Consider the following 14,042-nt stretch of genomic DNA (forward strand, 5'->3'; position numbering starts at 1 on the left):
GAGAGGAGCCTGGCTCAAGCAAGAGAGGCTCTTCAACCAACACGCCCCTGCTTGTCCTCTGGAACCTGGCGAGCAGGTCCTGAAGCGGAACAGAAAGCTTCACAAGCTAGATGACCAGTGGGAGAGAGACCCGTACACAGTACTGCCGTCCAACCACGACAACTCGAAGGTATGTGTAATTACCAAGGATGGAGGAGAAACCACTAGCACCGTCTCCAGAGACCACCTAAAACGGTGCCCCGAGCAACTACATAGTGCAGGAGAAAATCAAGATGACCTTGAACCCGCAGAGGACAAGGAAGAAATGATCAGCACAGTTCTTGGAGAGTTTCCCCGGTCCTGGACTCAGATAAACAACGCAATAGTGGTACCCGTCCTACACTTCCTTCAACCAACCCAGCAGGAACCAACAGGAGAGCAGGAAGAATCAGAGGAACAAGCAGCCCCGGAGGCAGAAGAACCCATGCCAGTTGCCCAGGAGAGTCAACCCTCTGCTGACAGTGAGCCTGCCATGCCTGCGGTAAGCCAAAGGACCCGCAGACAGCTGCCTGCACTGCCTGTATACCCAGCTAGTAGCTGTACCCTAAATGCTAGTGGAGAAAGCCAGGTTAGACCACCACGAGACAGTGGGTTACGCAGGTCAACCCAGAGCACTAGGGGGCAGATACTCGCTCGCTGGAAAATATAGGGTGTATTAAGAACTGTAAATAACCCTTGTAAATAATTGTCAAATGTTTAAACAGTTAATTGCATGACCAGTAATTATGTGTTTCAGTTTCTTTCAGTTAAACAATGGACTAACAGGTTATGAACTTTGAGTAACCGGGACTTTCTTGTAAATAATTGCACAAAGTGCCTCCTTTTGAAGCTTAACCAAAGGAATGAATAAAGACTGTCAAGGACTCTGGGCAAGGACAGACCCCCACCTGGTTAAGGCTCCCCTTGTGTTGGTGAAATGGGACACCCGGTCACAGATCATACTGTGACCCTCTTCTTTTGTTGGTGATATGGACACCCGGTCACAGACCACACTGTGACCTAAAGAACTCAATTGTGTTTTGTTTGTTGCCATGTATTAATGTTGTGTTTATGGTCGTGCATTTGTTACCCTGTTTGTTTTTGGCCAAAAAGGCTTAGTCCCGGAGTACTAAACTTTTACTAGGGGGGAATGTGTCACCCCAGGCCTGGATGCCACAAATAATAAAGGCTGTGTCTGAGAGCAGGAGGGAGGTTCCCTGGTTAGGGACAATTAGCATACAGCACCTCCTGTCCCAGGCCAGTAGGGGGAGCTGGCTGCCCCTATAAAAGCTGGGACTGGGGGCAGGGTTAGCGAGAACTGGACGACCTAGCTCAGGAGTGAGACTAGTCCCAGAGAAGGAGGGACAGTTCAGCTGTAGCTGAGGAGGTCGTGAGGCAGTGGAGAAGCCACGAGCCAGGGACGTACGGCGCCGAGAGCCTGTCCTGGCAGAAAGGGAGAATAATCTACCGGACATTGGGGTCCGAGGCTGTAAAGACTCTAAGTCCAGCAGCAGAGAACCAATCCGCGAGGGATTTCATGTCCTCTGACCTAAAAAGCCCGGAGGCTCCGCCACAACAGAAGGGACCAGCAAAGCCAAGAGAGGCCAGAGGTAAAAGGAGCCCAAGTTGCAAGCCATACGGGTGAGAGTACACGGCACGCTCAGGGACGTGGGCTATTATACCACTAAAGGGGGAATTAGTCAGAAAGAGCATAGAGAGCACGGTAGGCCTACACCCTCACCCTGACCAGAGGGGCTTCCCGAGTGTTCTCAGACATCCAGGCCCCCTTCTAGCCGGTACTGTTGTTAGGTCATTACCATCTGTTATAATAAAGACCCTGAACTGTTTAAGCGGACTCTGCATTCTGACCGTCGCGGACGGAGCTATCACCCCCAACATCCACCTACACTACCCTGGGGCTACACTCCTCCCGTGGGAGTTATTCTACCTCTGTGCTGCACACCAACACCAGCCCCAGTGGCCTGCCCTGCAGCGGCGGTTATCCCTGACCGCAATCCACGGGTGGCGTAGTCGGACATTCAAAACACTGATAAACAGACCGCCACAATTTGGTCTGACCACCCTGAGCCACGGGATCGGGTTGCCACTACTACCCCCAGCATCGTACAGAAGCCCGATTCCGGGTACCCCATGGCCCAGGGGCGAGTCATATTCACCCTCACTTACCCTACCTTGCCGCGGAGCTTGGCACCCTAAGTTCAACACGGCGCCCCCAGTCAACGTCGGCTTTGCCTAAATGACCCTAATAGGGACTGGCTATCCAAGAAACCACCACCATCACTGCCATATTAGTTTATGATTGTTATACATATAACTTAAAGGGAACAGGTCACGTCCTTTATTGCTATTAAACTGCCACCAGTGTCTTGCTAGTGATGCACAATGCATCACTGACATGTTTATCTCAAGAACAATGTCCTTGTATTTAGTGCAAAAATAACTTTTTACACTTTGATGATTGCCCCACATACCTCAGATGCAGTTATAGCACTGGGCAGCTATAACTTTTCAGTCACGGTCAATCAAATGTGTTTTGATATTCTCCACACCCATCCCATTAGCATTCCTTCCAGTCGCTCCTCCCTACGTCACCGCAATCCCCCAGTAGATTCCCTGCTTGCGTAATGACACTCAGCTTTCCGGGCATGCGCACTGAATCTGGGTGTACGTCCCAGCTTCATATCCTATGTGTGCATCTCTGGAGCCGTTGAGTGTCAGTGGCCACATGACAGTTTATGAGCGTGCACGCCATGCGCGCCTGTCTTCCTGCTCGCCGCGCTGATGCTCAGCAGCTCCGGAGCATGAACACGTGTTGCGCAAATGTACTCGGGTAAGGGGTTATCTGAGCACGCTCGAGTCCTAACCAACTATTTTCGACGTGTTTGGAAAATATGTTTGTATCGCTGCGGCTGCATGTCTTGCGGCTGTTAGACAGCCACAACACATGCAGGGATTGTCTGTTTGTCAGGCAATCCCTGCATGTCAAATTTGACAGCTGCGAATCAGGCAGCCGTGGTGACACAAACATATTTTGCGAGCACACCAAAGATACTCGGTTAGGACTCGAGCATACTTGGATAACGCCTTATCCGAGTACGTTCGCGCAACACTAGTGACTACAGAATGGATCAATCATGGAACCAGCGGGGCAGCCATTTCTCCCAAATGGTTATTCAACAAGACGACAGGCCGCATGTAGGTTATGCTACTGTGAGCAGCCTGAGTGGTCTATATGTGATACCGTGGCCTGCAGTGTCTCCTGACTTGTCTCCCATCGAGCACATCCGGAACATGATTAATTGGCAATCATAAAGGGAGCTGCTGCGCAGTGCACCAAGTGCATTCAGTGTGGCAGAGCATTCTTCAGACAGCCATTAATAATATCAATTATAGCAGTATGGATGTTATACTCATACTCCATACTGAATAAATCAAGATGTTTTGAAAAATGTATCTCCATTTTTTCACCATTTGCATATCTATGTATCCATCCTCTGATTTACACAATCCATCACATTTCCTTCTTGGTGTTGCAACTTCATTACTGAAGAATATATTTGTACAGTATATGTCTACCCCAAGAAGTTCATACATTGAATGACAGGAAGACTTTGCATCAAAACTCTGATACCAAGATTGGAATTTCAATTGTAAACAGCAAGCCTACAGAAATAAGAAAAATGGCTCTCTCATGCTCCCTATAGGTGTAACTCAATGTCCAATCCTTATCCTTGAAACGTGATTCTCAAGCATTACAGTACATAGCCTGCAGAACACCGTTCTGTGTTAGATGGGTCGAAAGGAGAGTTAGGTAAAAACATTTGCGTGACCATCATCCAACGTCCACGTCATTTTTCTGTGGCAACTGGACCAGGAAAGTGCACACTTTCTTGACTGGTTCTTAAATGTGGGCATCCTGGAAGCCTCTTGTGATTACAAGGTCCCCGCAACATAATGACATTGCTTGAGGGCTAGTCAGACATCATGACACCCATCTTTTTGCTTAATTCTAGTCTGAAGATTTGTCTGATACTACCTCAGGTTTCCAGACCCTCTCTCTTCTCTCTTTCCAGACCCTCTCTTAACCTAGTCTGAATGTTTAGGCTGAATAAAAATGATTTTCAGCCAAAAATATATGCATGTATGTAAAAAATTTCCCTTCAAAAGTGTCAACAGCCTTTAAAGAGGTCGACCCCTTGGACGAAGCTAACGTGAAACGCGCGTCAGGGGCACTTCCTACAGTGCCTATTCAGTTTTTTTTTACTTTATTATATATTACTTGCATTTGCCACACTATTGCTCTGAATTAGGTAATGGATGCACAATAGGTGGGGTGTGGGGTTGGTTACTGATAGCCCTGACTAGTATAAGTAATTTTTATACTTGTTGTTTTTTCCTGCACCTATCCATTCCAGAGATATGGCCCCCTCTTCCCTGTATATAAAACTAGTCTATTTGGCCAACTGGGTGTGGTCCTCACACTTGCCTTAAAAAGACTAGATTTCTATACATTATAAGAAGCATACATATTTACCTTGCCACAGAGGTAGACTATACTGGAGTCCGGGTCATAGAAAGGAAGCAATACTCCATTGCTAGTGTCCATTTCTTGTAATGCAATAGGTTCATCGAAGTTACTCTAGACAGAAAGCGGGTTGTGTCAATACAAATGCAGTGGAGGCATTCAAATATTGTTTTATTTAGTTGTTTTTCTAGTGTCACATATAAATATTAAAAATAATATATACTTCCTAAGAAAAAAAAATAATGCACAAAAATGTAGATCAGTGCAGGAGAGATGAAATTAGATTTTATCAGTCATAGCATATTATTAGGATGACAGGGCGGCAAATCCCAGAGTTACATCAATTATATATTTAGAGATGACCGCTGCTTGGTTAGGAGACAACTGGTAAATAGATGCTGACTGACACCCACTAAAAGTATCCCTTGCATTATACGGAGGGGTTGTCACCCAGCAATGTTAGATGTCATTCAGGACGGGCTGGTGTGTTAGTAATCTTCCACCTGTGATGTGTGATGCAACATGAGGATTGCAATGTCACATCTAATGATTGACAATGGGGATGTGCTGTACCCTGCGATATTCGCCAAAATAAATACAGACCTGTTATATTTTGGATCACAAGTCGTAAATCACACACAACTCTGCCCTCATAGACTTCAATGTAAGCGGCGACCTTGACTGGCATATGACATATCTGAGACTTGTCTTGGGCTTTTAAATTAGCCGCATTACAGCAAGTCACAGACAAGTTGGTCGCACAAATGTTTTTGATCACATAACTTGTCTGAGATGTGCCATCGCCGTAAATTCTGTCTTACAAAAAGGAGCACAGTTACTACATCTGAGTGGTCCTCTCTGTCTCCGTCCTGCTTCAACAAAAGTGGTGATACTTGTAGTATGCGTCATCAATACATTGTGAATATACTGTGTATATATATAATTAATAAACAAAATCTATTCTTTATAACAGCGTAACATTCATTATTTAACATGATTACCGTACTTTGTGACTCAAAAGGTCATCAATCTAACTTTACAGGTCATTAGTGTTTAGTTAGTTTTATAAAGAATATATATACTGTACACACATAAACGTTTACAAATTTGTACACACGCTTTGAATATATTATTCTACTGTTATGGGTTAACTTTGACATACCCATCATGCATTGCTGCATGACCTAAGATATCCACAGACACCATGCTGACACACTGCATTCTAAAGGCAGAATCTGCACTGCTATTATCTACTGTTAGCATAAGATCATTTTACAATATCAAAGGCCTTTCTCCCTTAGAAGTAAATACTATAATTATCTAGGATGGGTGCTATTAGCTTCAACTCCGGCACCTTTGGTGGTCTTCCAAGTATTTACTTCTGCATTTGGTAATTTATATGAGAGAACATGGGTTAAAGAGAAACTGTCGCCAACTTTTTGCCGTCCCATCTGAGAGAAGCATAAAATAGGGGCAGAGACCCTAATATTAGCACCTGTGTCTCTTACTGGGCTTCTTGCTGTAGCTTTCATAAATCACTGTCTTATCTGCTGCAGCTCTGCTAGTCTTCTCAGTGATAAGCTTCTGCAATATCATCCAAAAAATTCATGAGCTCTGGCTATACCCACCCGCACCATTGACTGGCAGCTTTCTACCTATGCACAGTGTAAGCAGAAAGCTGTCGATTATTCATTGAAGGGGGGGGGGGGGGGGGGATTTGACACACATCATTGAGAAAACTAGCAGAGCTGCAACAAGCAAAACAGTGATTATATAAAAACTACAGCCAGACGCCCAATAAGTGACACACTGCTTTTCTTTGATTTGGAGTCATAGACATTTAAAAAGTATTTACATTTAAAGTATAGAAATATATGGCAGTTTTAGATTATTATAGACCGTGAATGTCTACTCTTGGCAAAAGGGGAGGGATAGAAGGATGGAGAATCAGTGGCGGTTCAGATAACAATACAATTCTGCTAATAGGGCTGTCTGGAGATCATAGAATCATAGAATGTTAGAGATGGAAGGGACCTCCAGGGTCATCTGCTCCAACCCCCTGCTCAGTGCAGGAGTCACTAAACCATCTCAGACAGATGTCTGCTGTAGGCGGCCAACGGGGAGGATACTGGACGGAGTGTTTTAATATCTCGCCCAGCTTAACTTTCTGGGAGATGTAAAGTGGGTAGTACTTGTTGGTGCAGCAGCATACAGTGGTGGCCAAAAGTATTGGCACCCCTGCAATTCTGTCAGATAATACTCAGTTTCTTCCTGAAAATGATTGCAATCACAAATTCTTTGGTATTATTATCTTCATTTAATTTGTCTTCAATGAAAAACCATAAAAAGAATTGTCCTAACGCCAAATTGGATAAAATTCCACACCAAACCTAAAAAAGGGGGTGGACAAAAGTATTGGCACTGTTTGAAAAATCATGTGATGATTCTCTAATTCGTGCAATTAACAGCACCTGTAACTTACCTGTGGCACCTAACAGGTGTTGGCAATAAATAAATCACACTTGCAGCCAGTTAAAATGGATTAAAGTTTACTCAACCTCTGTCCTGTGTCCTTGTGTGTACCACATTGAGCATGGAGAAAAGAAAGAAGACCAAAGAACTGTCTGAGGACTTGAGAAACCAAATTGTGAGGAAGCATGAGCAATCTCAAGGCTACAAGTCTATCTCCAAAGACCTGAATGTTCCTGTGTCTTCCGTGCGCAGTGTCATCAAGAAGTTTAAAGCCCATGGCACTGTGGCTAACCTCCCTAGATGTGGACGGAAAAGAAAAATTGACTAGAGATTTCAACGCAAGATTGTGCGGATGGTGGATAAAGAACCTCGACTAACATCCAAACAAGTTCAAGCTGCCCTGCAGTCCAAGGGTACAACAGTGTCAACCCATACTATCCGTTGGCGTCTGAATGAAAAGGGACTGTATGGTAGGATACCCAGGAAGACCCCACTTCTTACCCAGAGACATAAAAAAGCCAGGCTGGAGTTTGCCAAAACTTACCTGAGAAAGCCTAAAACATTTTGGAAGAATGTTCTCTGGTCAGATGAGACAAAAGTAGAGCTTTTTGGGAAAAAGCATCAACATAGAGTGTACAGGAAAAAAAAAGAGGCATTCAAAGAAAAGAACACGGTCCCTACAGTCAAACATGGCGGAGGTTCCCTGATGTTTTTGGGTTGCTTTGCTGCCTCTGGCACTGGACTGCTTGACTGTGTGCATGGCATTATGAAGTCTGAAGACTACCAACAAATTTTGCAGCATAATGTAGGGCCCAGTGTGAGAAAGCTGGGTCTCCCTCAGAGGTCATGGGTCTTCCAGCAGGACAATGACCCAAAACACACTTCCAAAAGCACTACAAAATGGTTTGAGAGAAAGCACTGGAGACTTCTAAGGTGGCCAGCAATGAGTCCAGACCTGAATCCCATAGAACACCTGTGGAGAGATCTCAAAATGGCAGTTTGGAGAAGGCACCCTTCAAATATCAGGGACCTGGAGCAGTTTGCCAAAGAAGAATGGTCTACAATTCCAGCAGAGCATTGTAAGAAACTCATTGATGGTTACCGGAAGCGGTTGTTCGCAGTTATTTTGGCTAAAGGTTGTGCAACCTTTTGTGTTTTTTCCTTGCAAGTAAATTAAATGAAGATAATAATACCAAAGAATTTGTGATTGCAATCATTTTCAGGAAGAAACTGAGTATTATCTGACAGAATTGCAGGGGTGCCAATACTTTTGGCCACCACTGTAGGTGCTGAGCCGTTTTACTTATGGTAGTTCCTGGCCAGTTTTTAATGGAGTGATGAGTAGGATTTGGCAGTGGGACTCATCACTTCCACTCCCGCTCCAGTACAGGTAGTACCGGAGGCTTAGCCAGCTCAGCTGAGACAGGCTGTCTCATTAGAGACACAGAAAAGGCTGAAGGAAAAGCTTCAGAGAGACACAGCCTCTGGACTATATGGTATATTTCTGAGAAGGATATCCACAGCGGTTAAATGGGCTAAATGCTGAGTTGCTGGAGAGCCAGGCCCTGAACACATCCCTGGTAGCGTGAGTCAGAGGTATTGTGTATTACTTAGCATCTAGCCGGGCAAGTCTTTTTTGGCTGGAAATAAAAGCCCTACGTTTCCTTTATATGGACTGTTTCCATCTATGTCACGGCCATACTGTCCTAAATCGCCTCTAGCATGTTACAATGTCCAGCCTCTGTTTGGACACTTCCATTGAAGAAGAACTCACCACCTCTAGTGGCAGCCTGTTCCACTCATTGATCTCCCTCACTGTCAAAAGGTTTTTTCTAATGTCTAACCTGTATCTTCTCCCTTTCAGTTTCATTCCATTGCTTCTCGTGTTTCCATGTACAAATGAGAATAAGGATGATCCCTCTACACTGTGACAACCCTTCAGATATTTGTAGACAGCTATTAAGTCTCCTCCTAGCCTTCTTTTTTGCAATTCCCATATCCTTTAACCGTTCCTCATAGGACATGGTTTGCAGTCCGCTCACCATCCTGGTAGCTCTTCTCTGAACTTGCTCCAGTTTTTCGATGTCTTTTTTAAAATGTGGTGCCCAAAACTGGACACAGTATTCCAGATGGGGCCTGACCAAGGATGAGTAGAGGGGGATAATGACTTCACGTGATCTAGACTGTATGCTTCTCTTAACAAATTCCAGAACTGTGTTTGCCTTTTTTGCTGCTGCATCAAACTGTTGACTCATGTGCAGTCTGTGATCTATTAGTATACCCAAGTCTTTTTCACATGTGCTGTTGCTTAGTTCTATTCCTCCCATTCTGTAGATGTAATTTTCGTTTTTCTTGCCCAAATGTAGAATTTCATTTCTCTGTGTTAAATACCATTCCATTAGTCACTGCCCATTGTTAAAGCTTATCTAGATCCTTCTGAATCCTTTCTCTGTCTTCTCTAGTGTTCGCTATCCCTCCTAGCTTTGCATCATCTGCAAATTTGATTAGTTTATCTTTAGTTCCCATATCTAGATTATTTATAAAAATGTTGAACAACACTGGAGCCAAGACAGAGCCTTGTGGTACCCCACTTGAAACACTCTTCCAATTGGATGTACAACCATTTATTACTACTCTGAGTACAATCACTGAGCCAGTTATGAATCCATCTAACCGTAGCCATGTCAATCTCATACTTGGTCATTTTTTCAATAAAGATAGTATGACATACTTTATCAAATGTTTTGCTAAAGTAGAGATATACTATATCTGTCGCATTTCCCTGATCCACCCAGTCAGTGATTACATCGAAGAAGGAAATTAGATTAGTCTGGCATGACTTGTTTGCTACAAACCCATGCTGGCTCTGTTTAATTACTGTATACTTATCCAAGAACTTACATACATGCTGTTTAATATTTTGTTCAAAGATCTTTCCTGGTATAGAAGTAAGGGTCACTGGCCAATAATTTCCTGGCTCCATATTCTTTCCTTTTTCGAAGATAGGGACATCATTTGCCCTTCTCCAATCTTCTGGGATGTCTTTTGTTCTCCAGGAATTTTCAAAGATTCTGGCTAGTAATTCTGCAATTCCCTCTGCTATCTATTTCAGTACCCTAGAATGTAATTCATCTGGACCAGGAGATTTAAATTCATGTAAATTAGCTAAATGTTTCCTCACCATCTCTTTGTTTATAGATACTGTGGATTATCTTATTCCTTAGATAGCACAGTGAAAATCAGTTTTTACATTTGCTTTCTTAGAGAACACAGATGCAAAATAGGAATTTAAAAGTTTGTCCTTCTCAACATTATTTTTGACCACTTCACCCTTTTCATCCTGTAAAAATACTATATCATCTTTGACTTTTATTTTGCTTTTGACATACACCCAGAATCCTTTTGTATTGCTTTTGGACTTCCTTGCAAGCCTCACTTCATTACTGGCTTTAGCTCTTTTAACGCTTGCCATGCATTCCCTGCAGACAGCATTATATTCTTCTTTAGATATGCCCCCCCCCTTTTCCATTTTATATACTTTTTTTATAGTTTTAGATTGTTGATCTTAAAGGGTTTATTAATAAGGGTGTCACACACCAGAAACGTGTTGATGTTTTAAACTTGTCTTCATGATGGTATTTTAACTTTTTGTGCACTATTTTTGTACTTATCCACTAAATAAATACTTGCATGTTCATGAAGCAGGAAGTTTTCTTCTCTTCATTGGACTTTTCAGCGTCTATGCTTAGATGCCACCGTTGCTCCGGACTGCCTGAAGATTCAATGAGGGTGAGCTGGACATATTTTCTCATTTCTCTATAGATCTGCAGTACCCGGTCGCGATCACTATAGAAATGACAGCTGCAGCATCCGACAACGTCTGGATGGTAACAGCTGATCGGCGGGGGTGTCTGATGTCGCACCCCACAAATCAGGTATTGATGGCCTATATAAAGGTTAGACCTTCAATAAAAAAGTAGTAGCCAACCCCTTTAATAAAAGGTAGAATTTTAGATTTATGCGCTCTGACTGGTCTTCTAGTAAAACAATATCTTATAAATTACTGCATTTTTTTTTCCATTTAAATTAAATAAAACCATTTTATTTAATACTCTTGTTGGATATAAACACTACTACCTGCAATGGAAAAGTTTGTTTCGGGAGTGCCTGCAAGATGGTATTTGCTCCGTAGAATTTAAGAATATTTTTTCACTACAATTTTAAAGATGCTAAATGTTGGTAATTTCCTTCCAGATGAATTTTCCCTCAATCTTTACATCTCTCTTTGTGTTTTATTTGACTGGTGGTGTAATGGTACAAATATGACCTTAAGCTTTGGAAACAGTGACAATAGCAATGAAATTCCTAATGTCTGCCATTACCGGGTCCCATAAGCCCAGCTCTCTTTGACTCATCCGTGTAAAGCCCGTTGTAAAGATATTTCCATCTCTGGTAAAGATGGCTCGCATAGGTCTCATCCCCTCATGGGGGGAAAGTTTTTCCTGTGAATGGGAGAGGAGGTAAGGTGGAAAACAAATTGGTCATATCATTTTTATAGACACAAAGGCTCACTGTCCTGGCAGGAAGCATAAGACAGTATGTTACTGGCTCCTAATTCTCTGCAGCTATAGTTACGAAGGTGACCCTGGATGAAAAGTTCTGGAGATGTTTCAACTACCCAGCCAACATGTCCTGGCCATAATGTCCACATGTCTCAGACATCACTATTAATAGAAAGCAGGCCAAATATTCTGTTGTTTCTCATCGCTCAACAGAAATGGGAAACATTAGTTACATGGCAGATTTTCCAACATGTGGGGAAGCCAATGTTTCATCCAAACATTGGGATGGCAGGGCATTCTAAAAATTGTAGACCAACGTAAAAGGGTTGTCCATCATTAGAGACATTTTTTTATCTAATTAAATGCATGTATTTGGGACTAAAGCCTCGTGCAAATGACCATATTTTTGGTCCGAGTGTAATCCAAAAAAGCATCCGGTCCAAAGAAAAAATTGTAGCATACTCCAGTTTGATCTGATATTCGGATCGCACTCAGCCATGCAGGTCAATGAGTCCATGGAGAACATTGGACTGGACTTGGATGACATCTGAGTGCAGTCTGATTTCCATGGACTGACACAATGGAGAAAATGGAAAAACATTTTTCAACATCATTTCCTCATCCAAGAGAATCTGATCACACTTTAAGTTTAATCGACCCGATTCTCTCAGATGAGAGAATGTATGGTTGTCTACACCTGCCCTGAAAAAAAAAATAATTTTTACAATTAAGATTAATTTAAAAAATTTCAGTTTGCCTTCTATATTCTCTGTCTATTGCTTGCGGCAGAATGAGTTAAATGAGAAACCGTCAGTGAGTTCATTCTGTAGTTTGTAATTTTTTTAAGTATCTTTTTTTCTGAGCTAAATTACATCAAAGTTGAGAGGGAGGTAGGGGAGAGGGAGAAGGTTGGAGCTGTCCACGCTGGTAGTATAGCTGGATCCGTTGCTGTAATTAGCAACATTTTTAATAAAACTTTTCTTTAATGAAAAAAAGAAAATGTTTTCAATTCTGGACAACCTCTTTAAGATGGTCTTAGATTCCTGAGTAAGACACCATTCACTGTTTTTTTTTCTTTTAGAAATGTTTTTTTTTTAAATGGATATGAGAATATTGAATATGAATGTTCAAATAAATTGTCATTGTAAAGATACAGTTTCTGACAATCAGATATGATTTTATGGCTCATCAACGTCCAAATTAAACATTAGAAGCTATACGGACACTCTGCTGTAAACAATACGATTGTCCCATATACTAAAGCTGACGGCCTGATATCCTTTTTCTGTCACCTTAGTATCTGTGCAGTCCTCAGAGGCCAGTATAAGAGTTAGCGGAGAGATAGGTATAGTAAATAAACATGCAGAACACCTTCTCATACCGGATCCCACAGAGCCAGCTGCCGTTCACTCATCTTGCTGAAACCGGTGGTGAATATTTTGCCATCAGACAGAAAAATGGACTTGATCGGCCGAGCCCCTTCATGAGCCCCACTTTTCTCCTAGGTTGTTGGGTTAGCAGGTTACGGTCACCACAACAAGTTGAAAACACAAACATGCATGAAGATTTAGATTAGTGTCACGCTAGTATCACCTCATATTCCAGTTATCCACACTTTGGTAAGAAGATACATGATTAGAAGCTGCCAAGGGTTGTAAGGGGAACACTATGACCATGTTCACATACAGCGTTTTTGCTTTTTTCTGCAGCCAAAACCTGCTCTCTTGGCAGGAAAAAGTTGCATGCAGCGCAGTGTCTTTTGCTGAATTTTTTTTTGCATCGTATTTTGGGTGCAGATTACATGTGCTTTGTCTATAGTACATGTTTAATATAAATAGTTTCATTCTCCAAAAATACATAATTACGTAGGTTGAATAAAGACCTAGGTCCATCAAGTTTAACCTTCCTCCCCAATTGTACATTAAAATCGCTGTGAAAATGCAGCAAAAAATGCAGTTGCGTTTTTTTTGTTGCAAATTTTTTCACTTTCTCATTGCTTTCTATGGGTGAAAAAAAAATGCTGAACGAAGAATTGTGATGCTGGAAATTTAAAAAAAAAACCACAGAAGTTTTTAAGTTTAGCCAGGAAAAAAGAAAAAAAAGCCCGTGCATGAGATTTCTGATGCCTCATAGCTTTTGCTGGTCCTGTAAAACGCAACTTTTAATTTGCATAAAAAAAAACCACAACAAAAAAATGCTGCAACAATGCAACTTGTGAACATAGCCTATCTATCACAATGCAGATGCAATACTAGTAAATGGTTACAGTCCTATATAGGGGTCCTAGATCATCAATGTATCCACTGCTATATTCTAGAATTCTATAAAACACTACTGCTCCCTTAGAAGAGATAGTAGGGTTTCGGATGCCGTAGATAAGACCTAGTCTAACATATAAATATAGAAAAATTGGAAAAAAAAAAAATAATGTACGCAAAGAGAGA

At 42.1% G+C, this 14,042-nt stretch overlaps 1 protein-coding gene across 2 annotated transcripts in view; it reads right to left on the reverse strand.

Moving 5' to 3' along the window:
- The window catches only part of CORO6 (coronin 6), a 152,997-nt gene that overhangs the window by 24,505 nt on the left and 114,450 nt on the right, over positions 1-14,042 (reverse strand). Inside the window, exons 6-7 of one of the 2 annotated variants that reach the window (XM_073667964.1) lie at positions 12,980-13,099; positions 4,574-4,678 (exon numbers count right to left, since the gene is read on the reverse strand). In XM_073667964.1, coding sequence (XP_073524065.1) covers positions 4,574-4,678; positions 12,980-13,099 — 225 coding nt within the window. Of the gene's footprint in view, positions 1-4,573; positions 4,679-11,418; positions 11,539-12,979; positions 13,100-14,042 lie in introns of both variants that reach the window. The other variant, XM_073667963.1, reaches the window with a different exon arrangement.

Source organism: Phyllobates terribilis, unplaced genomic scaffold (assembly GCF_046119375.1).
Source record: "Phyllobates terribilis strain yellow unplaced genomic scaffold, ASM4611937v1 Scaffold_2__4_contigs__length_985480577, whole genome shotgun sequence".
Taxonomy (NCBI): domain Eukaryota; kingdom Metazoa; phylum Chordata; class Amphibia; order Anura; family Dendrobatidae; genus Phyllobates; species Phyllobates terribilis.